This window comes from Notolabrus celidotus, chromosome 13 (assembly GCF_009762535.1).
Source record: "Notolabrus celidotus isolate fNotCel1 chromosome 13, fNotCel1.pri, whole genome shotgun sequence".
NCBI lineage: Eukaryota > Metazoa > Chordata > Actinopteri > Labriformes > Labridae > Notolabrus > Notolabrus celidotus.
The window spans coordinates 447,400-471,098 of NC_048284.1; the positions used below are offsets into that span (position 1 = coordinate 447,400).

Here is a 23,699-nt window from a genome sequence, read left to right on the forward strand (position 1 = left end):
GAAGAAGAAGAAGAAGAGAAGAAGAAGAAGAAGAAGAAGAAGAAGAAGAAGAAGAAGAAGAAGAAGAAGAAGAAGAAGAAGAGGTCTTTTGTTTTAACTGTTATCAGGAGCATGAAGTAACCGGTCTTTAAATGTTGCACGGTGTGTCAGTATCTCTTGCTGAGCTGCAGATTGTCCTCAGGTCATGTTGACAATAAAGTTTTATAAAGTATTTTGATTATTTTTCCACATTTATAAGAAAAGCACACGTCATGAAACAAGCTCTGGCTCAGGTCACGAGTCCCTCAGCGGACTGATCTGAACTCACTCGTCTTCCCGTTTGCGGTCTGGGATTTGCCCTCCATCTCGGGGTAGACGGGCACCAGGGTGACGGCGTACTCCGTGTTGGGCTCCAGGGACTTGAGGACGGTGGAGGTGGTGCTCCCTGAGACCTGGTCCTGTTGGAGGAGAGGAGAAATAAGTTTGAACTGAGTGAACTGTAGGATTTGGAGAGCTCTTATGAAGTTTGGCAGACGCAGGCTGAAGGTTGTTAAAGTTGAATGTTTTTGAGCCCAGTCCTCTTGGATCCAGTTCGAGTCAGTACCTGTCTCTGCTCAGCTCAGTCGCAGGAACAGCAGAAGCTCAGAGATAAAGAGGGATTAAAACAGAAAGCTTCCACTTCAAAAACTGTCCTGGAAGAGTCCAGGCCTTCCAGCTCACCACCAGCCTGGCAGGAGTTCCTGCTCCTCTGCATGCCGTCCTCCTCCTCCTCCTCCTCCTCCTCCTCCTCCTCCTCCTCCGAGCTTTTACTGCTAAAATAACTTTAACTCAATAGAAAGTCTTAAAACCCGCCAGAGAGATGAGATAACTTCAGCTGCTTCCAAACAAATTATCCTATTTCACGACATTTCTCCAACCGAATCAGGATGAAATGGACCCCCTGAAGATCCTGTCACTGCTTTATACCAAACATTCAAATCTGCCCTGGAAACGTGAAACCTCGGCACATCACCGCCAAATGTTTCCCATTAGCTCGTTAGTAAATGTAGAATTTAAAGGCAGGATTATCGTCCAGAGGTTTTCATCTGTCGATAAGTTGACGTCCTGTTTGCTGCCAGGATCGGAAAAAAGACATTTAGAGCATGAAAACAAGTTTCATCCTCTCACGCCACGGGCAGCTCCAAAAGTTGAATTTGAGGCCAAAACTGAGAACGAGGACGAAACTTTTCCATCCAATCATATGGATAACACTGACAAGAACACAGAGAGGTCTCTAAAAGTAGTATGGGAGGTAGAGCCTTCAGTTATCAGGCCCCTCTCCTTTGGAATCATCTACCAGTCAGGGTCCGGGAGGCAGACACCCTCTCTACTTTTAAGAGTAGGCTTCAAACTTCCCTTTTTGATAAAGCTTATAGTTAGAGCTGGATCAGGCTTGGACCAGCCCAAAATGCTGCTTTAGGCTTAGACTACTGGGGTTCCAGAAATGAGACCACAGTATCAATCAAGCTCCCAGAATGCTGAGAAGCTTGTTGTACCTAAAGGAGGCAGACACCTTCTCTGACTTTGAAGAGTAGTCTTCAAACTTTCCTTTTTGATAAAGCTTATAGTTAGAGCTGGATCAGGCTTGGACCAGGTCTTAGTTATGCTGCTATAGGCTTAGACTGTTGGGGTTCCAGACACAAGACCACAGTATCAATTGAGCTCTAAGAATGCTGTGAAGCTTGTGGTACCTAAAGTAGTATGGGAGGTAGAGCCTTCAGTTATCAGGCCCCTCTCCTTTGGAATCATCTACCAGTCAGGGTCCGGGAGGCAGACACCCTCTCTACTTTTAAGAGTAGGCTTCAAACTTTCCTTTTTGATAAAGCTTATAGTTAGAGCTGGATCAGGATTGGGCCAGCTCTTAGTTATGCTTCTAAGACCACAGTATCAATCAAGCTCTCAGAATGCTGATAATCTTGTGGTACCTAAAGTCTTAAAAAGTAATATGGGAGGTGGAGCTTTCAGTTATCAGGCCCCTCTCTGGAATCATCTACCAGTCAGGGTCTAGGAGGCTGACACCCTCTCTACTTTCAAACTTTCCTTTTTGATAAAGCTTATAGTTAGAGCTGGATCAGGCTTGGACCAGCTCTTAGTTATGCTGCTATAGGCTTAGACTAATCTATATTTTGGGGGTCGTGGACTGAAAAGTTTGGGAACCCCTGATCTAAACCGCACTGAGCGACTGATGCATTAAAACATAGACTCTACATGAGGATCAGGTGAAAAGAGAAGAAGGAGATAAAGGGAAATATGTCTCTTCAGTGGGACTTTAAAGGGGTTTGAATTAAATCTTGTGTTTCTCTTTCACATCATCAGGCAGTCACAAAAACAAAATGACTAAAGGAGCTAATGAAGCTTCTGGTTCAGACCCAACATCTGGAACTGGAAGCTCTTCACGTTACAGAAAGCTGGAGCGAACACTCTGCCATCGAGCGTTTCAAATCTGTCAGTGAACATAAACTCTGATTCTGAAACGTCTTAACCCTGATGATGTCATATCTGTGGAGCGCAGGATGAGGTCTTACCACTTCCTGCTCCCCTCCGGCAGTGGGCACCCAGATCACGATGTACTCGCGCACGTTCCCCTCCGCCGGGTCCCAGCGGACGTTCAGGGTGCTGGTGGTGGGATCGGTCACCTGCAGGTTCTTCACGAAGCCCAGCGGCTCTGAGCGGAGACACGGGGACAGGAAGATTAATTCAAGGCTTGGATCGGAGCTTCACGCAGCTGCTGTCTAGTCAGAGGTTACTGGTGTCAGGGGAGCTGTTTGTTCAGACGCTGCACAGAGAGAGAATCAACGTTCTGTTGTTCACTTTCCCTTCAGGCCCAATGATTCAGGTTCACTTTTACTCCTCTGTTATTCAGCTTCATGCTGTCCTTGATTTGTTTCACCTTCGGGAAGTCTTTTCATGGTTCTGTCAATCAAACAGCTCCCCGATGGAGTCATTAAACACAGCACAATGTTCTCCACAGCCAGAGCTGATATGAGGGATTAAAACCTGAGTGTTTATTAGAACAACTGAGCTTTCATTTATTTCTTTTCCTATTCAATGTGTTGAAATGAAGCTGAATGTGTGCGGCTCTTTAGTTCTTTAGGGAGACAATAGAGCCGATCACATCCTGTCCTTCAATCTTCAACTTTCACTTCTGGAATAAAACAGGATTTATTCTCAGGGAGGAAATGATCAGGTGTCTTTACATCCTCAGATACTCACTCGTCTTCCCGTTGTCGGTCAGACTGGGTCCGTCTCCCTCAGCGTAGACCGGGACCACGGTGACAGTGTAGCGGGTGTCCGGGAGGAGCTTCTCCAGGACGGTTTTGGTGGTGCTCTCTGACACTTGTTCCTGCAAAGGAAAGACACACGAGGTGAGCTCAACACTCTTAGGATTCATCCTTTACCATGAAGGCTAGTATCCTGCTGAACCCCAGGAGACTCCATCCATCCATCCATCCATCCATCCATCCATCCACCCATCCACCCATCCATCCATCCATTCATCCACCCATCCATTCATCCATCCATCCATTCATCCATCCATCCATCCATCCATCCATCCATCCATCCACCCACCCATTCATCCATCCATCCATCCATCCATCCATCCATCCATCCATCCATTCATCCATCCATCCATCCATCCATCCATCCATCCATCCACCCACCCACCCACTCATCCATCCATCCATCCATCCATCCATCCATCCATCCATCCATCCATCCATCCATCCACCCACCCATCCATCCATCCACCCACCCACCCATCCATCCATCCATCCATTCATCCATCCATCCATTCATCCATCCATCCATCCATCCATCCATTTTCTTCCTCTTATCCGGGGTCGGGTCACAGAGGTAGCAGTCTAAGCAAACTGACCCAGGCATCCCTCTCCCAAGCAACCCTTTCCAGCTCCTCCTGGGGAATCCCTAGGTGATCCCAGACCAGGTGAGATATATAATCCCTCCATCCAGTTCTGGGTCTTCCCCGGGGCCTTCTCCCAGTTGGACGTGCCCAGAACACCTCTAAAGGGAGGCGCCTGGGCTCCTCCAAGAATTGTGTCCCAGTGAACCCTGGAGCTGTGTTGTCTGGGCATCAACCCCTTAGTAAGGTCTCCCTTGGCAAATTGGTCCCTGGGGGAGGGCCAGACTAAGAGCCACCATGGGGGCCCAACACTCGCAGGGGTAAGCATGGGGGTTGAGTGCTTTGGAGGCCGGGTGGCGGTCCGGGTATAAGACCTGGGCAACTCTTTTAGACTCTTAATGATCATATTTTTGTCTTCATGAGAGCAGAAACTGATTCTCTAAAAGTCTTTAGAACATTTCTTGCTGCAAGAAAACAAGTAACTTTGCTTGAAGTTAAAACATCAAGGGGCGCTGGTGGCCTAGCGGTCTAAGCGTCCCACGTACAGAGGCTACAGTCCTCGTCACAGGGGTCGCCGGTTCGATTCCCGGCCGGTCGACCATTTCCTGCATGTCTTCCCCCGCTCTCTACTCCCCACATTCCCTGTCTCTCTTCAGCTGTCCTGTCAAATAAAGGCAAAAAGGCCAAAAAATATAACTCAAAATATATCAAACCTTATTCTCTACTAAACTTTTACCTGGGGTCAACAGCTGCTCACAAACATGACTGTAAAACCATCATAACCAGATCAAACCAGGTCTTCAGATGGTTTGTGTTTTTGCCTGTTGATGGATTTATATGATCAGCTGTCCGTGTTCATTATATTTTAAATTTCAGTCTGAAAACTGCTAAATATGACAAATGTAGTTACCTTGGTTGTAATTGGAGTGAAATGATTGCAGGGCGTTACAGTTTCATCTTTTATCTGAAGAAGCAACAGACGGTTGAATTCCTCTGGCGGAGGAGTAAAAGCATTCCTCTGTGAAGCGTTCGTTGACGTGTAATTGTCGGGTAAGAAGTTATGTCACCAGCAGCCCAACCTTCAGTCAGCTGTTCCTTCACAGACTCTGAAGGAGCGCTGACGGCAGGATTCAAGCTCCAGAAACTTCCACCCCACCGGCCTGGCAGGCAGCGATGAGGGACGCAACACTCCAGGAGGATTCATGTGTGACAGCTGCATGATGGGATTACTCTGTCAAAAAGCATGACATCACTAAATCCCCGCTGAGGGCTTTGATCGCCGTGTTTCTTTTGAGCAACTCAAACAAAGTCTGACAGCTTCTCTTATTAACTCCTGCTGCAGAAACCTGCGGCTCCTCCGAACAGAGGAACGACCCAGAGAGGGTTGTTTTCTTTAAATATTATGTCTTAACGTTCCTCTTGTTGTTACTGTAAGCTCTGGAAGGTTTCCCCAGAATCTAATGTTCTCAGTGGAGTGTAAAAACACCCCAGAGGCCTGTCACAGAGGGATGGTGTTAACAACACAACGCTCTGTGCCAGGAATATTCATTCTTGAGCTCGTTCCAGATCAGGGTGCAACGACATCCAACATGAAAATCTAACCGCTGTCAGATCTGAAACAACCTGAGAGGACGCTGCTCTCAGACTCTATGACTGTGTTTCACTTATCTCTACCTGTGTGCTTTAAAACCTCCTGACGACAGAGTCAGCACAGACTGATCTTCAACACGTGTTGATTTAAGTTTCAGAGAACATCTTCGTCTTAATGCTCTTGTGTTAGTTTAGTCTCCACTTCACCTCATGGTGGTCCTGTTTGTCCGACCTGAGTTACTCCTTTACCTTCCTGTCATGACGAATCAAACGTCTGCCTCAGGTGAACTTTATCCTCCCAGCTCAGCTTAACTTCCTTTAACTCTCCCTCTCTCTCCTCTCTCTGCCTGTCTCTCACTTTAACTCTTCCTGTCCCATTAAAGTTACTAACCATAGACCTTTCTGGAGTCCCTGAGCTCCCTTGTCTCGTAGGTTCCTCTGGATCTCTGCTGTAGATTCCTTTATTGGGGTCTGTTATTCATTCTTTCTTTCTTTCTTTCTTTCTTTCTTTCTTTCTTTCTTTCTTTCTTTCTGTCTTTCCTTCTTTCTTTATTTCCTTCTTCCTTTCCTTCCTTCATTCTTTCCTTCTTTAATTCCTTCTTCCTTTCCTTCCTTCTTTCCTTCCTTCCTTCTTTCTTTCCTTCCTCTTTTCTCTTTCTTTCATTCCTTCTTCCTTTCCTTCCTTCTTTCTTTCTTGCATTCTTTTTTCTTTCATTCCTTCCTTCTTTCTTTCACTCTTTCATCCTTCCTTTCTTTCTTTCTTTCTTTCTTTCTTTATTTTATCCCTTCTTTCTTTCCTTCCTTCCTTCTTTCTTTCCTTCTTTCTTTCCTTCCTTCTTTCTTTCCTTCCTTCTTTCATTCCTTCTTTCTTTCCTTCCTTCTTTTTTTCTTTCTTTCCCTTTTTCATTCCTTCCTTCCTTCCTTCCTGCTTTCTTTCTTTCTTTCTCTCTCTTCTTTCCATGTTTCTCCCTCTCTTCTCTCTTTTCTTAGACCTTTCTGGAGTCCCTGAGCTCCCTTGTCTCGTAGGTTCCTCTGGATCTCTGCTGCTGTGGACGTGGTCCAGACTCCAGCTGCTACAACTACTACTATCCGTCTCCCCACTATCATCTCTCTCTCTCTTCATCTCCCTCTATCCCTCTCTCCAACACGGTCTCAGCAGATGTGTGTCTAACATGAGTCTGGTCCTGCTGGAGGTTTCTGCCTGTTAAAGGAAGTTTGTCCTTGCCACTGTAACTTGCTAAATGCTAAATGCTAAATGCTAAATGCTAAATGATGAATGATGAACTTACAACGATCTCCAGTCCTCCGTCTGTGGGGGTGTAGATCACTTTGTACCCCTGCACGTTTCCATCAGCAGGGTTCCAGTTGACGGTGAGGGTGGTGATGGTCGGGTTGGTCACCTTCATGGTTCCCACTCCGCCCAAAGGCACTGAGAGAGAAAGCACGGTTTCATTTAGCCAGCTTTGATGCGTTAATCTCACACTGGGTTATTAGACTTCAGCTCCGCAGTGACGTACATGTCTTCCCGTTCTCTGACTGCCGTCTTCCCTCTCGAGCGGGGTACACCGGTAACACCGACACGGTGTACGGGGTGTCGGGCGACAAGTTCCTGAGGATGATGGAGTGTGTGCCAGTGGGAACTTGCTCCTGTTATCCAAAACAAAAACAACAAATCATTTAGATGGTCATTCTGCAAACTGAACGCCTCTCAGAGAGTCCACGTTATGGTGCGTAGAGGTAAACCAGTCCCACCATCTCTTCCAGGCCTCCAGTGACCGGCTGGTAGAACACCTTGTAGAGGCGAACGGCTCCGTCAGCAGGCTCCCAGTTCACGGTCAGGGAGGTCATGGTGGGGTTTGTCACCTCCAGGTTCTTCACTCCTCCCAGAGGTCCTGCAGAGGGGGACAGCCCAGGTTACTCAGAACGTTTAGGATCTGAAATCTAGAGACTACTTTGGCTGCAAAGGGCTCTCGGCCTCAGTTTGGACCAGGCTTTTACAAGAGGCAGGCCTTTATTTCTAGTCCTGCAGTTATGAGTTGACACAATTAAGTTGCATGATGAATTATGTATAAATACAACCATACAACTTCTTAAAGACCTTCCCAGTGTCCAGACTTTTGCATTTGGCCCACTCACTCACTTCTGTGGTTCTTGTGCGTTGATCTGGATCCCTTCTGGCACTTACATGTTTCTACAAATTACAGTCTGCAGGAGACTCTGCCCTTACAAGTCCAGTGGAACAAATCTGGTGTATGAGACTCACTTTGAATCCCTTTATTGTTGTCTAAAAAGGCATGTGTGGGGAGACTTACTTGTCCTTCCGTTCTCGGACATGGTCTTTCCGTCTCCTGCAGGGTAAACCGGCACCAGGGAGACGGTGTAGAGAGTGTCAGGCTGCAGGCCTCGCAGCATGGTGGTGGTCGTGCCTGCAGTCACTGTTTCCTAATTTAAAGACAAATTAGAACAATTAGCTGCTTCCAAACCGAGACAGAAGACAAAGGAGCAAACATGCTGGTGCTGGTGGAAGGTTGTAAAAACGCTCAGCAGCTTCGGTGTTACCTGAGCAGAGCGATTAACCTTCATTAAAGACTCCAGAGCTCTGATTCTATGACAGTAACAGACTTGTTTTAAAGGCGAGCTCGAGGGCCTTCAGATGAGGAATGATAAGCACTGAAGCCAAATGAAAACTGTCTTTAAATATGTTCTAACAAAGTGTTCCTCGTTAGCTGTTCAGCATGCATGACTTCACTTCTATTCCAAAGAACTCTAAACTATTATCAGGCTGAAACGTTGGGGTGAGGTGCAGAGGCGTGCGGTTATGTCACCGCTCAGAAAGACAAAACACTCGTGGTTGGACACATTCTTGAGTTAAGATGTTTGGCTGCTCTAAAAGCACCGGACGTGTTGGAACACAGAGGGGGAATAATTTGGCTTCAGGTTCGACACCGCAGAGCGCCGGGCCAAGAGGAAGCCGATGGTTTCCTACCAGTCCTACCATGCTCTCAGCTCCTCCGGCAGCAGGAGCATAGACCACTTTGTACTCCTTCACTCGGCCCTCGGCGGGCTCCCAGCGGACGTTCAGGGTGGTCATGGTGGGGTTCAGCACCTGCAGGTTCCTCACTCCACCCAGAGGCTCTGACGGAGCAGGAAACACAAAGTTGAAGTTGCACCAAAGTTCAGAAACTTCACCTTAAAACATCTTTATCAGAGAAACATGTTAAACTGAAATTCCCTGAAGTTGCGTCGAGACATTTCATTCTATCTTTCATTCAACTTAAGTGTAACAAAGACCCTTCCCATTGGTGTTCTAGCAGACATGTAATGGTAAGTCTTTCAATCTGTGTGTATGCATGGCGTCCGTCTCTTACTGGTCTGTCCCTCTCCGGTGATGTCTTTGCTGACCCCGGTCGGGTACACGGCGGCCACGCTGACGGAGTACTGAGTGTCGGGCTCCAGCTTCTGCAGGATGGTGTTGGTCTTCTTCCCTCCGACCTGTGTCTGTTCAGAGGAAACGTGTAAATTTGACTTTAAATATCAGAGGGATTTGGGTTACCAGAGGCTTTAAGCATTTTATTTACACTGCAAAAACTTACATCTTACCGAGTGTATCTGTCTCATGTCAAGTCAAAATATCTCATTCTACTCATCACAGATACACGACAACAAAAACACAGACAGAGCTGACTGTAACAAGTAAAAATGGCTGCCAAGTGTGGCAAGCAAAGTCTTCTTAAGGGACCTACAATTCAGTGTGTCAACTATCTACAGGTGCATTTGGACCAAGAGTCCCGGGGTCTTTTAGCCCCCAGATCTACTTTCCCCTGAACTAAAAGGTTCCTGGTCCCCCATTGTTGTCTGCGTTTGGACCGCGGGCTGAAGTCCCGGGTAGATTGTGTAAATCAGGCCAGTGACGTATGGAGGAAAAAAGTAAATGCACTACACCATCAGACCAGTAGAGGGCAGTAACACAAAGAGGAATGCCATTCATCACAGATGACACCATAGAAGCAGACGGACAGGCAGGTATCATTCTGAGCAACACAACAGTTAGCCTGTTAGCATGAAGAGACTCAGCTGGTCTGTTTTAGATGGTGCTATATTTCATCACAGATGGATTCACTGAATCAACACGTGAGAGGAGATAAGCGCGAGTAGCAAAGACGTTTCAACACGGCTTTAAAATCCTTTTGAACTCAAAAAGCCGTGATCGCAGAGATCGGCCGGTGTTTTGGTTTAAACGGCGACCCTGTTAACTGGAGACTCTCAGCCGGATGCATCCCTCATAAACGTGTTTAGACCATCATTAAATATCTGATGAGGATATTTTGAAATCTTAATAAAAACTAAACTAGTTTGCATTCCCAGGAACTCCCTCTGTGTTTCAGATTATCTACCCCTGAACTAAATTTAGACCCTGGTTCCACCGGTCCAAACGCACGTAGTTCAGGGGTAAAGTTCCTGCAGTCGAAAAACGCCTTAATAAACAAATAATAAATGATTTTAAGGATGTTGTTTCAGGGTGAAATCGTTGCATTAAAGATAAAGCTCAGATCAGCTGCAGACTCTCTATATTTCTACCTCTGTGTGTGTCCTGTGTGATTTATCCCTCTGTGAGTTAAAGACAGACCACCTCACTCTGGATCTATATTTAATGATATATCACACAGCATCAGAGCTGGACGTCCTGTTCCCCTCTAAATCAGTAGTTCCCACTCTTTCCCATCATATCCTCAGTATTCCCAAAGCGGCCTTTTTACTGTTCCTCTTCATTTTTCATCCCCGTGATGAAACCCTGAGCTCATCCTACACAAACAAACATCCCGTCTGGTTTCATATGACGGATGTTAAAACCAACAAGCCCTGCGGAGGACAACAGGACACCAGATGCTCTGGGTCTTCAGGGTAACACGTCTGACGTAGCGAGGGGATCAAAGACGGATTTGTGGCGCTGACATCATGATTGGACCCCGACTCTTTGTTTGGGGGAACTCTGTCATAACATCTCAGAGACACAATGAGATTTGTAACTCACTGAAATTCTTTTCATATTGCCCGTAGTTTCCTTTTAAGTTATTTCCAGCTCTGATCGCCGTCGAGTCATCCAGCGGGAATGTGTGGAGGCCAAACGCAGGACTCGTCTAATGACACAATCAAGCTGGGGGACGCTGTCATGACGCTAACACCAGATCCTGGCTCCGGCTCATTTTGCTCCAGTCCTCTACATGTCTTTGTGTGTTCAGGAGTTGGATCCTCTGTTTGTGTTGTAAATGGGATGTTCTTGGTGATTCAGGCTCCCTGGTTTGATGAGTTCTTCATCATCACATGCAAACACACAGATGTCTGATCATGAGTTCAGATCCTCGCTCATCTCTTCAGGGGGAAATGTGTTTTTCTTTACATGAATGAAACTTACTTCAGTTCATCTTTTGAGTCCGCTTAGACAAACACTAAACATCCAAAGTGTATCCTCGTGTTCTTTCACATCAGAGTTCATTTTGAGAGCTTGGAACAGCTTGTGCCCTGGAACATGAATACTAAACCCTGGGACCCTTGGACAGGCTAACATATGACTCTATGTAAAGGATCTAAAAAAGCTAGTCTACAGCACATCATGCAGAGTGACTCAGGGCGTGTCCAACGCACAATGTATTCCCTAAGTGAGGCGCAGGGTCCAAAGAGGTTAGATCAAGTCCCTCAATTAATCGTAGGTGTGTTTTGTACACAACCTGAATCAAACCAATCAAACATTTAACTTCCCTCCTTCTTCTGTGCCTCTAAAAATGTAATGAGTTGTGTCAATGCACAGATGGACTGATGTTTAATACGCCTAAACATCCTACATCCAACATGGGGGCGGCAGTAGCTCAGTCCATAGGGACTTGACTTGGGAACTGAAGGTTCGAGTCCCAGTATGGACGAAGTTTGGCAAGTGGACTGGTGGCTGGAGAGGTGCTGGTTCACTTGCCTGGTCACTGCCGAGGTTCCCTTGAGCAAGGCACCGAACCCCCAACTGCTCGGGGTGCGCTGATTGATGGCAGCATCCTCACTCTGACATCTCTCCCTAAGTGCATGTTCACTGCATGTGTGTGCATTGTATGTATATTTACCAAAAACTGTTCGTGTTGCATGACCGAAAAAATTGAATTTCCCCCCTGGGGATTAATAAAGTACGTTCTAACTATTCCTCTGAACTGCAGAAACAAAAGAGACTCTCTATTTGAAAGATACATGGGTACATTTAACCACGAGACACAGCAGCATTAACTTCATTAATCATTAATCTCTGTGGGCATGGTTGTCGGTTGCGTTTCTAGCTAGCAGTAATAAAGATGAAGCTCACATGATGGAGAGCTTTGTGTCGATCTCTGTCCTGAGTATCTGACCCGTGCAGGGCTGACATGAAGCATGAGGAGACAGCGATGAGGGTGTCCTCGTCTTCTAGCTACCCAGGATCAGCCCCACACCGTATCATGGTGTAGGGAGATGAGGGGAAAATACCTACATCTCCAAACCCACTGTCCCAAAAACACAGTGGTATCTCCTCATGAGTGGGAGCATAGCTGTTTATGAGTAAAGAGCAAAGTGAGTGCTCATCATGGGCTCTTACTACATCTTACTGTCCTTGCTAATGCACCTCCCATATATCAGAAAAGCCCGGCGCCACAGGCTTCAGACTTATAGCAACACACCTCTTCACCTGACCACACCTCATTCAAAGACCAACACACGGACACTAATGTGTTTGCTTCTACACAACAGCTGGCTGAAAACTGACAAGAGCCTCGAGTGGAAGAAAGCAAAGACACAGGGTGTACGACAGAGCTCTTAATGGGCTTTCTGGTGTACAGTAGATTGAGTTCCTCCTGCTTTTGCTCTCCATACAGCCTGCAGATAACCTACATAAGAATGTAGAATCTGCAAACAGAGGGATAAATAAAAACTTTGTGAACGTTCACTTTTCAACCTTTTTAAACTCTTCTTCAAATCACCTGCTTTATAATAATGAGAGTATGACACAACAGTTTCCCTCTCTCTTATTTCCCTGCTGACTTCAGTGGCTGTTTTCCATCAGAGCGATGCTGAAAGTGTTCCTCCAGAGACAGAGAGAACTTCCCATCACATCAGACTGTAGTAATTGATTTGCTTCTAAACGTGCTGAGGGACTCATTTTACAAACTCCTCAGACAGACTCAAAGCTCTCCATCACATAGAGATATTCATGAATCTGTCATCAAGCGGGTCAAACACGCTCAGATAGGACCACCGCACCCCGACAGCAGTGGAACAAAACCTCTGTTTGTGAGACCACGACCAGGAAAGTCCACCCTGATGAGGAATTCAGTGGTATTGTTGCTAAAGCCTGGACAAACAGACGACCCCCGGTGTGTTCGCAGCGATGAGGGAAGTGGGACTTGTTTTCTGGTAAACTTCACAGCTCATGAATTTAAGACAGCTTGGGTGTAAAAACTCAGATAAACATTCAGGATCTCTGAAGTCACTTCTTTGTTCAGAGTGAGAGGAGCTGCTCCAGCTTTGGTCTCCTGACAGAGCCAAGAGCCAAGAGCTGTGTGTGAACACTGTTTTATGATGTGACTCCTGCTGCAGCGCTTTTATGGATGGTATAACAGGGAGTGGACTCACCGTGATAGGCTCTCCTCCAGTGACCGGTTTGTAGGAGATCTTGTAGTTCTGGACGGGACCGGGAGCCGCGTCCCATTTCAGAGACAGCGAGGAGATGGTGGCGTTAAAGACTCTCAGGTTACGAGGCGGCGCAGGAGGCACTGAGAGCACACAGAGAGAGTCAGTTAGAACACAGAGGAGACTGAACGTCTGGTTTGTGATTAGCGATGATGATGATGGTGGTGAGGATGAGGATGGAAGGATGATGAAGGTTATACTCCCAAAATCCTGAAGGTCACAGATCTGGAATGGTAAATGATGTGATGGGATGAAGCTGTTCAGTGCAGGGCTGGAGTTCAGAGTCTTCTATGTTACACAAACTATGAGTCAGCTGTTTTTATGATCTGGTTTAAGTAAAAGGGTCTCTGCCTGAAGGTCGTTCTTCTTCTAGGTTTTTAGATTTAGTGATGATGATTGAAGGAAGTTTTTAGAACATTTGTGAATGAAGATGATTTGTTGGTTAGTTTAGGGTCAGAATAAAATCAGACTTTCAAAGAGTGAAGTCGTACGATGTGAGAAAAAAATAAGAACAAATTCAGACTTTAAAAGTTAGAAATCTAAAATTGAAACTTGAATATCCTCTGATTCAATATTCCCTGTGATTATAATTAACAAGAAAGAACAGGCTGTTGTGAACTCTTATTGCATCTTACTGCCAACACTAATTCACCCTTGGACTTTAGACTAGGATTTGATTGGCCTATAGTGCACTCACTGTACATATCCTTATTCCAAGACTAAACACTCATAGGCGCTAACACGAGCACAGATTAATTTCCTTTGGTGGAAAATTACAAAGACACTTGGTCTACTGTAGAGCCCAGGGCTTTCTGGTGTACGCCTGCTTTTGCTCTCCATACAGACTGTTCTTGCTGCACATATTAAAGCCTGCTGATACCTGCGTGTCTAAGACTAGCTCGACCAGAAATCACCTTACAGGCCAGATATCAGATTTTTTCTTTTGCTGGAAATCTACCGCTCCTCTCCTTGGATCCACAAACCAAGTTTTTAAAATATGGTGGCCTTTTCTTTGAATTTATAAAAACCTTGCAGTTCAAGGACGCACCTCAATAAAGCTGGTTACAGATTGAGTTGTTTTTTTTGCATGATTATTTCTTTATTTGATCCTTTGAGGCTTTGAATCCCTTTTATAGCACGACACCTTTATTCAAAGAAGAACATGTTCTATTGTTCCTGATGTAGATTATCTCATGGGGTGTTTTTTTTTTATTGTATTTCTCAATTTGCTCTTGGTATTATAATTATTACTATTATTATTTATTTACTTATTTTTTGTTTATTATTATAATTATTCATTATATATATTTTTTGATTGTTATTGTTATTCAGTTTTTAGCTTTTGCATGTATTTATTTTTTAAATATGAATCTATTTATCTTAATGTCGTTTCAATATTTTGTATTTTCCTTTCTATTTATTTATCTTTTATCTTGAATTATTATCATTTATTATTATTGCTTGCTTTTTCGTTCATTCACTTATTGTGTGTGTCTTATTTAAAAAACATCACTTGCTTTAATTACATTTATCTTTTCTTTGTAATGTGTAAAAATTCAAATAAACAGAAAATGTTCATCAAACAGTGACCACCAATTTAAAATTTTAACCTGGATACCCTCTGATTCAACATTCTCCATGATTATACTTTCTCAAATTAATGACATAAAACTTCCTTTAATATGCAGGCAGAGAATTTAGTGTCCTAAAATCAAAGAAGAAGAAAGAAGGTTTGTTCTAATTTCATTTGGATACGGTTAATTTGGGAATTATAACAAATATCACATTTTTAAGAGGCTAATATAAATTATAAGACAGATATTTAAATGACTTAGCGTCGTTGATTTAGTTAAATCAGAAGCTAGCCGATCTCCAACCCTGCAGCAGGAACACTGAACAATAAAGCAACAACATGCAGCATCAACATTTGGATGACTGAGGTGAACACTGATGAAGGATGATGATGATGACGTGATGATTAAATGACGTGACGTAGATGAAACTGCGACAACAGAAACGATGAACTATGAGGAGGGAAGTGAAATGAATGATGGTGAAATTAAAACATTCATCCTCCTGGACGGGAGAACGTTCAAACTTTGGAATTTAACGCTTTGAATCTACGTTCACACCACGGTCCACCATGACGTCCAGATCATGTTTGAGTCCCAGGTAAGAAAACAAAGAATCCTGATGATGAGGATGAGATACAGGAACTTAAATCTGGAATGTTTGTGCTGAAAACAAGTCAAAGCAGAGGTGGAATCATCTGGATAACGGCTGTTGTGTAACACTTTAACTTAATATCAGACGATGATTTTGATCTGAGGTTTTCTGCACGCCATCAGATCGAGTTACGTCTCCAGGGGTTTCTCATAACCTGTCCTCCAGTGTTTGAAAGCTGTTGCAACATCATGCAACTTTAGAAGATCATTGATTCTATGTTTGCACTTTAACAAAAAGATGCATGACGTTAGGATCATTATGTTTATATTCTGAGGCTACAGTGAAGTTAAAAACTGTCCTCACTCAGCTGAACAGCAGCTGGAGCTCACGCTTCATGGTGGGCTGAGATCTGATGAAGCTGGTGGTGTGAACACAGAGTGAAGCGGTAAATCACACACATGCAGTTAAGAAAGAAACGGTGTTCTCCTGTCAACACTGTCCTGTATGATCCACACAGAACCAGTACAATGAAAGGAACCGGTCCCTCTCATCAGACCTACCCTCTGCAGATCTCAACACTAGAAAGAGACGTCGAGAAAACAACACAGTTAATATTTCAGTCTCTTCTGTGAGCGTCAAATGTGAAGGTTGTGTTTCAGAAGCAGGCGGGCTGAAGCGAGCGTGACGACGTCGTGCTTACATGTTCGCTCGTCTCCCATCAGGTCCTCGCTCTCTGACTCGTCCGGGTAGATGGCGGTGACGGTGACTGAGTACACGGTGTCGGCGTCCAGGTTTGGCAGCACGTGGGTGTTCTCGTCGCTATTCAGGATGGCCTGATGATGCAGACAGAGAAGAAGAAGTAAGAATAGATTTCATTTATAAAGACTCTGCACAGAGGAGAAAAACATCATATAAAACAACAGATTCATAAAAACATGAAGGAAAAGCATCAAAGGTTTAGTGGTAAGGCGTTCCAGAGGGTGGGGGGCGGGGACAGAGGAAACCCCCAGGTTCGGTGCTTGGTGTCAGGTGGTATGGAGAGGAAGTGGGCGTTGTAGGATCGGAGGTTATAGGAGGGGGTGTGGTGATGGAGCAGGTCGGTGAGGTAAGAGGGGGCCTGGTTATGGAGGAGGATTTTAAAATGTAAGTGCTGTTTGATGGGGAGCCAGTGGAGGTTTTGGAGGACAGGGGTGATGCTTTATTCTGTTGCTTAGCGCCGTTCAAGTGTCTGCTTGTTGCAGCAGCTCTCTCTTGGTTGTTCTTCTATCTGTTTAGTTCTCTTTGTATTTGGAGCCTGTCAGGACTTTTAAGGACTCATTTGTTGGACATGGACACCAAACTGACTACGTCTGCAGGGGTGTTTTTACTGTTTTTGTTCCTGTGTGTGTCCGGAGATCCTGCATGTATCCATGGTAACAGTGTTTACATACGAGATCAGCTGTTAGCAGCCCGTAGCATGTCGATGCTAAACGATGCTAGGCCCGATGTTCCCTGTGAGCTGAGGAGAAGGAGGCGAGGACGACGTGCTGGTACTGAGGTGCAAGCTAAGAAAAGACCACATGGACCTGTCCTTCCACCCACCGTTATGGGGACTGTAAGATCTATCTACGATAAGGTGGACCAGCTAACCCAGCACCAGAGTAGCATCATGCTAACAGAGCTAACACCGGACACGAACGCCACATTGGAAGGATTTCACCTGCTGTGGGCGGACAGGATACAGGAGAGCCAGACTGAACTAACTGGGGAAGAAGACCAGCTCAGTCCTGGACCCTGTGGAGGTGGTGGCTGACAGGAGGATTATGACCAAGCTGTCGTCTCTGATGAACATTTCTTTCTATATATATTCTTGTTAAATTCTTGTTCTGTTCACCTTCTTGTTTGCTGCTGGAACTCCATGAATTTCCCTGTTGGGGGACGAATAAAGGAGGATCTTATCTTATCTTATCTTATGTGCTCAGGGTGAGCAGAGTTCTGGATATATTGTAGTTTGTTGAGTTGTTTTGAAGGAAGGCCGTAGAGGACGCTATCACAGTAATCGGGTCTGGAAGGGATGAAGGCGTGGATCAGGGTTTCAGCGGTGGAGAAGGAGAGAGATGGACGGCGACGGGCGATAGTCTTCAGGTGGAAGAAGGCGGTTTTGGTGATGTGGTTGATGTAATGTCCCCGAATGAGATGGGAGTCCAAAATGATACCAAAGGTTGTGAACATGTGAGGACGGAGTGAGGGAAGCATTGTGGATGGAGAGGTTGAAGTTGTTGGTGGTTGTGGTGAGGGATTTTGGGTCGATGATTAGGAGGTCAAATTTTTCACAGGTAGTTTTTTTTAATCCAGGATTTAATTTTGGTCCGCGTGGAGAGGGTTGGAGCAGTGATGGAATTGGTGGAGATGCAAAGCTGGATGTCGTCAGCGTAGCAGTGGAAGTGGAGACCGTGATGACAGACGATTTTACCAATTGGGAGTATGAAGAGAATAAAGAGGAGGAGACCAAGCAGTGAACCCTGGGGGATGCCCTAGGACAGGGGAGCTGTGAGGGAGGTGCAGTTGTTGATATTGATGAATTGGTGTATGTGTGGTTCCATCTTTTCTTTTGAAGACTATAAAGTTTTGCAGCTCCGTGCACTTTGCTCTTGTTTTGCGTCTGATAGAAACGATAAGCTGTCGGCATCTCCGCTCTCATCCTGAAGGAGCTCCAAAGAGAACGATGAGCTGAACGAGGACACTTTGAGCTGGTTTACTGAGAAGTCCAGTCTTAAAATCGAGGGGGGGGGAGTTTCACAGTTCCAACAAAGCTTCCTCTCTCGGGTAAGCCAACCAGGCAGCTGGTCCAGATAAAAACCTCTCTCATGCTGGTGCATGAGCTCCAGACTGTCAACACACTCGAGGACAAAGTGTGTGCATATGTGCTGCAGACTGATTCAACCCCTGAATATTACAATAACGGTCCTTTCAAAGTTATATGTCAGAGTTAGACTCAGTGCTTTGTCTCTTTTGCAAAAGCTGCACGATCCTTTAGTGGATCAGGTCCTGAGGTTTTCTTGTTTTACTCCAACCTTCATTTTTTATGCTTTGTGCTCGTTAAACAACATTTTTTCAGCGGTGATCTGCCAGTTAAAAATGAAGGGTGTGAAAAGCAGAGCACCAGAGACCAAACAGCTCAACTCTGCAGCTTGTTTTTCTGCAGGACTCTGGTTTTGATTTCCTGGTGTTTTCAAACACTGCAGTGTTTGTGTCTGCAGGTTCAGATTCAATCAAACTCTAAACTACCTGGGGATGAATGGCTGAAAGAAGAATGGGGATGTTATTGCTGAATGTGCGGCTCTTCTTTGATAAACAGAGATGGTGAAGTATTAAACTGGTATCCGCTGAGATGTGATTTTTCTGCTGGGTGGGGACGTGAAAGTGGAAAACACAGGAGAGCCAAAATATAAGGAGAAGGAAACAAAGAGAGCGTTCAGCTTAAACGGATGTTTTTACTTAAGGCCTGGCAAAAACACGAGCGCTGTTTTGTGAGGCATGTCAGTTTAAGGGATCTGTGAAACCGCAGCAGATTATTCATACGAGTTTCTTTTTTAATTCAGTAATAAGAACAACCTTAGATCACTGTTGCAGCATCACAGCACGGTTACACAAAACCATCTCCAGTTTTGAGAGCGTGACTTCATGGACCCTCCTTAGAGAGCCGGCTCTGATGCTAAAAGGAGGGTGAGCAGCTAGTCTGAAACTAGTCTTAAGATCAGCAGGCAGGAGTGGATTAAACTCTGCACTCAGAGCTGCTCCGCTGCATTTGCTCTGTTTTAATGAGAGTTATGAAATGCTGCGAGGCTGCAGGCGAAAAACCTTCACCGCTGGTTGGGAGAGGAAACTCCGACCAGATGTTCGGTGTCACTGCAGACAGACGCTGCTGTCCAAGTTCAGCTCATTTGCATATTTCAAGAGACAGGATTGTTTATCCAGCTGCTGAAGATGCACATTTTGATAACAAATAAGGAATGTAAGTTGGACAAAACGGATCCGGCTACGATCTGGAGGCGGGCCAGGACGCCAGATGTTTCAGTCCAAGCCAACAATAGATGTTTTAAGAGGACTTTCCTTTGTGCTTTGACTGTGTGGACGTGTCCTACCTTCCATGTTTCATTTAAAAGGATTTATTTCACTTTGATTTTTATCTGTGAGAATATATCAGCACGAAAAACAACAACATGGCGTCCAAATCCTGCTTTATGGGATTTATGGACGAGGTGTTGGAAGTAGGGGTGTGACGATTCATCCACTACATCCATTTATATTCCTCTGATCCGACTACATCGATCTGTGCTCGGCTAGTTGTCCTTCCTGATGACATATATCGATCTAACATCGTTTTAAAAGACGTATCCATACTAGGAAATAACACATTGGATTTAAACACGGCAGACTTTATATGGATGTCTTTTTCATTCCCTTACAGGAAACAACAGGAATCTAGGACTGTCCAGTATCAAGGGACTTTTTTCACAGTCTCACTGGTTGAATTTTTGGCTGAAAAGTTACTGAATCGTATCGTTCTAAATGAACCAATATCGTCCTTTAGTCCTATCGGCAACCAGGAATCGTGATACGAATGGAATGGTTGTTAAAAAGAATCGTTACACCCGGAGTTGGAAGGTTCTTTAAATGAAAGTAAACCGACTCAGACATGGTCAGATGTTATTTTCTAACTGACTTGTTTCCTCTGATTGATAAGAAAGGACTCTGCTCTTCTGTCCTCCCTCACTGCATGAGAAATAACTTCCATCAGGATCTACTTACAAACTGGACGTTGGAGTCTCCCTTCTTGGTCCAGCCGATGCGGTAGAGGGCCACATCAGGGGCCCCGTGCTCCCACGTGGCTCTGAACGAGTTCTGCGTCACCTCAGAGAACTGCAGGTTTTTGGGGGCGGGGACGACGTCTGTTCACACACAAGAGGAGGAGAAGGTGGATGAGAGGAGGTGAAGGTGGAGGAAGGTGGAAGCCTGAACTGAGCTTAGATTAAAAAGACTGGGTTCACTTTAAGAAGGTTTAAGGAGAGGAGCGTGTTCAGACCTGTGATGGCGCTCCCGAGCATCACGGTTGCGGGTCCCTCGTCGTAGATCGGAGTGACGGCCACGTCGTATTCAGTCTGGGAGATCAGGCTGGTCAGATCCAGAGTGGTGATACCTCCATCCACCTCCGCCTGCAGGAGACAGATTCTTCCATCAGTGAGTGACCGTGAGGCTTGGACCAGGTCTTAGTTATGCTGCTATAGGCTTAGACTGACACACTGGGATCCTGTCTTTCCCTCTCTCTCCTCTCTCTGCCTGTCTCTCACTTTAACTCTTCCTGTCCCATTAAAGTTACTAACCATAGACCTTTCTGGAGTCCCTGAGCTCCCTTGTCTCGTAGGTTCCTCTGGATCTCTGCTGCTGTGGACGTGGTCCAGACTCCAGCTGCTACAACTACTACTATCCGTCTCCCCACTATCATCTCTCTCTCTCTTCATCTCCCTCTATCCCTCTCTCCAACACGGTCTCAGCAGATGTGTGTCTAACATGAGTCTGGTCCTGCTGGAGGTTTCTGCCTGTTAAAGGAAGTTTGTCCTTGCCACTGTAACTTGCTAAATGCTGCAAAGGTCTCTGCTCATGGTGGACTAAGATGAGATCAGACTGAGTCCTGTCTGGAAGATGGGACTGGATCTGATCCGGTCTTGATGTTGGGTCTTTGTTAATAATAGAACATAGAGTACGGTCTAGACCTTTCTCTGTTGTGATTTGGTGCTTTATAAATAAAGATTGATTGATAATACTGATAGATGAGTAGAGATAAATAAAACCTTAGAGTTTTAGAGAAGAAGTCTCTGAGACATGTCTCCTCCGTCAGGTTTTCCATCTCAGTGGAGTGAAGTGGAGTTAGCAGCAGCTTTAATCTAACATTCTTCTACAGAGACATGAAGCCGTCAGCTGTAATCCTTAAGAGGAGCTGATCTGCTGCTCGTCATCCATCAGAGCTTTCTGGAAGCCGCACACAGGTGTCTGTCAACCGAGCCTTTGGCTGCAGATTTATCCTGGACTGTTTGTCCTGCTCCGACATCCAAGTGAGAAATTATGAGGACGGAGCGGTGCCGGGCTGAAGGCCTGAGTCTGGCTCCTCTGCCAGCTTCTCTCGTAAAGATCGGCTGACGTAGAAGGAGCTGTAACTCTCTGTAACTCTCTTTCCCAGAACGAGATATCGCTGCTGAGTAAAGCTCTGCTCTTAAGGAGCTCTCAGTGAGTTTTATTGCTGAATGCAACTCCTGAATGACCTTACAAACAACTCCAGCACTTTCAGAGCGGGTTAGCAACTCAGAGGGAAAAGAGCTGAGCCAAGAGAGGAGGTCACAGCCGGACATCGCTTCAAGCTTTTATCGTTTATTGTGACAACTCAGACGACGCTGATATTTCTTACTGCTGATTAACGCTGGAGATATGCAGACAAATAAAACTGAAGTGTCCACTCTCAGAGACTCTTCACAGTTTATCCAGAGAGATAAAACCGACTCATAGTTTTGTTTTTGTTTAAAGAAACGACTCATTATTCACTCCGACTCCACACATCCATCCATCATCTTTACAACAGAGATCATCCGTCTCACTGCTGATGGTCTGCTTCTTCAGGTTATTAAGAAGCATCACCTTCAGTCTGTTTCATAACAAGTTAAAAACTACTCACTGGAGCTTTAATCTGCAGCTTGTTTAAAACTTTAACACCTGTCGGATCATTCTGAAGACAAAGGGATTCAGAGAGCCAGGGCGTGGGCCGAGCTCTTTAAATCATTCAGTAATCCTGTATCGGGTTCAGAAGCCGTCTTTACCTCCTTCAGGTCTCCTTCATCTGGTTTATAGTTGATGATGTATTTGAGGACGGCTCCGGGTGCAGCGTCCCAGTTGAGCTTCATGGCGCTGTGAGTCACGTCGGAGATCCTCAGGACTCCAGCAGGAGCCGTGGGCACTGAGGGAGGACAGGAGAGAGATCTTTGAGAGGACTTTACACGGTTCTGACGGAGGTGCAGCAGATCTGTTTTTAAGTGTGTTCGAGTTTAGAATCCAAACTCAATGAAAGAGATGTTTTACAGCTCTTATCAAATATCTGCTGATATGAAACATTCAGGTAAAGTCCTCACCTTTCAAATAAAAGAGACGTATTTGAAAGGATGTAAAGTGTCCTGCATACACAACACTGCACAGAGTACATGTTTGCAATGCTTTAATACTGATCCTGTTTGGACTCGACACACACCCTCCTAAAACAGACCTACTTTAACAACACATTTAACACACTCCAGACACAAACAGGAACGGTTTAATGATACATAAATGCAGTTTTCACACATTTCATGAGACTAATATGCAGAAATGTGAACGAGTATGAATTAAAGGTTAAGTACAGGTGACTCCGGTCCCTTCCAGGGGGACGCTGGCAGCTTCTCCAGACAGGGCGAACAGTCTGATGGCGTAGGCGGTGGACGGTATCAGCTTCTCCAGCTGGACGGATGTGACGTCGCCTCCAACACGTACCTGCAGAGAGGGAGGGAGGGAGGGAGGGAGAGAGGGAGAGGGAAGGAGAGAGGGAGAGGGAAGGAGAGAGGGAGGGAAGGAGAGAGTGAGGGAGAGAGAGAGGGAGGGAAGGAGAGAGGGAGGGAAGGAGAGAGGGAGAGGGAAGGAGAGAGGGAGGGAGGGAGAGAGGGAGGGAAGAGTGTGAGGTGGTGTATCAGGAGAAACAGGACTCTACCAAAGTGATTGGTTCTTTCTTTTCTGGTCCAGTGAAACAAAAATGGAGCGCTGCCTGCAAGCTAGTTCAGGCAGACAACTCGAGCCACGCTCATCATACTGACACGTCACCACCTCTCCATCAGCTGATCTCAACATCCTCATTCGGCGGTCTATTTAAACGGCAAGCCTCCCTGTCTCTGCCTCTGCTTGCAGTGCTCCTGCTGTTCTGCTCAGTGCTGTGTGAAGTTTGTCCCCACCTCCTCCCCGGCTTCCACCTGCGGGCTCCGGGGGGTTAGTCCTCTCTCATTGCTCCTAATGTCTGCATTTAAATAATCTACCAGGAGTAATGAAATTCGGAGCCCACACGCCAAACACAATACTGTATGCTGCAATAAACTTATTAAGTAAACGTGAGTTGTCTGACTGAACTACATTAACTTGCAGATCTGTCTCAGCAGATGTGTGTCTAACATGAGTCTGGTCCTGCTGGAGGTTTCTGCCTGTTAAAGGAAGTGTGTCCTTGCCACTGTAACTTGCTAAATGCTGCAAAGTGCTCTGCTCATGGTGGATTAAGATGAGATCAGACAGAGTCATTCTGGTCTTTGTGTTGCCAATCATG

General features: G+C 45.5%; 1 protein-coding gene across 1 annotated transcript in view; it reads right to left on the reverse strand.

Moving 5' to 3' along the window:
• Nucleotides 1-23,699, reverse strand: part of col12a1b (collagen, type XII, alpha 1b) — a 148,630-nt gene that overhangs the window by 61,675 nt on the left and 63,256 nt on the right. The window contains exons 25-32 of the mRNA XM_034700056.1: nt 22,756-22,885; nt 22,183-22,319; nt 20,400-20,529; nt 20,126-20,265; nt 16,035-16,167; nt 15,895-15,912; nt 13,112-13,251; nt 8,839-8,968 (exon numbers count right to left, since the gene is read on the reverse strand). Coding sequence (XP_034555947.1) covers nt 8,839-8,968; nt 13,112-13,251; nt 15,895-15,912; nt 16,035-16,167; nt 20,126-20,265; nt 20,400-20,529; nt 22,183-22,319; nt 22,756-22,885 — 958 coding nt within the window. The remainder of the gene's footprint in view (nt 1-8,838; nt 8,969-13,111; nt 13,252-15,894; nt 15,913-16,034; nt 16,168-20,125; nt 20,266-20,399; nt 20,530-22,182; nt 22,320-22,755; nt 22,886-23,699) is intronic.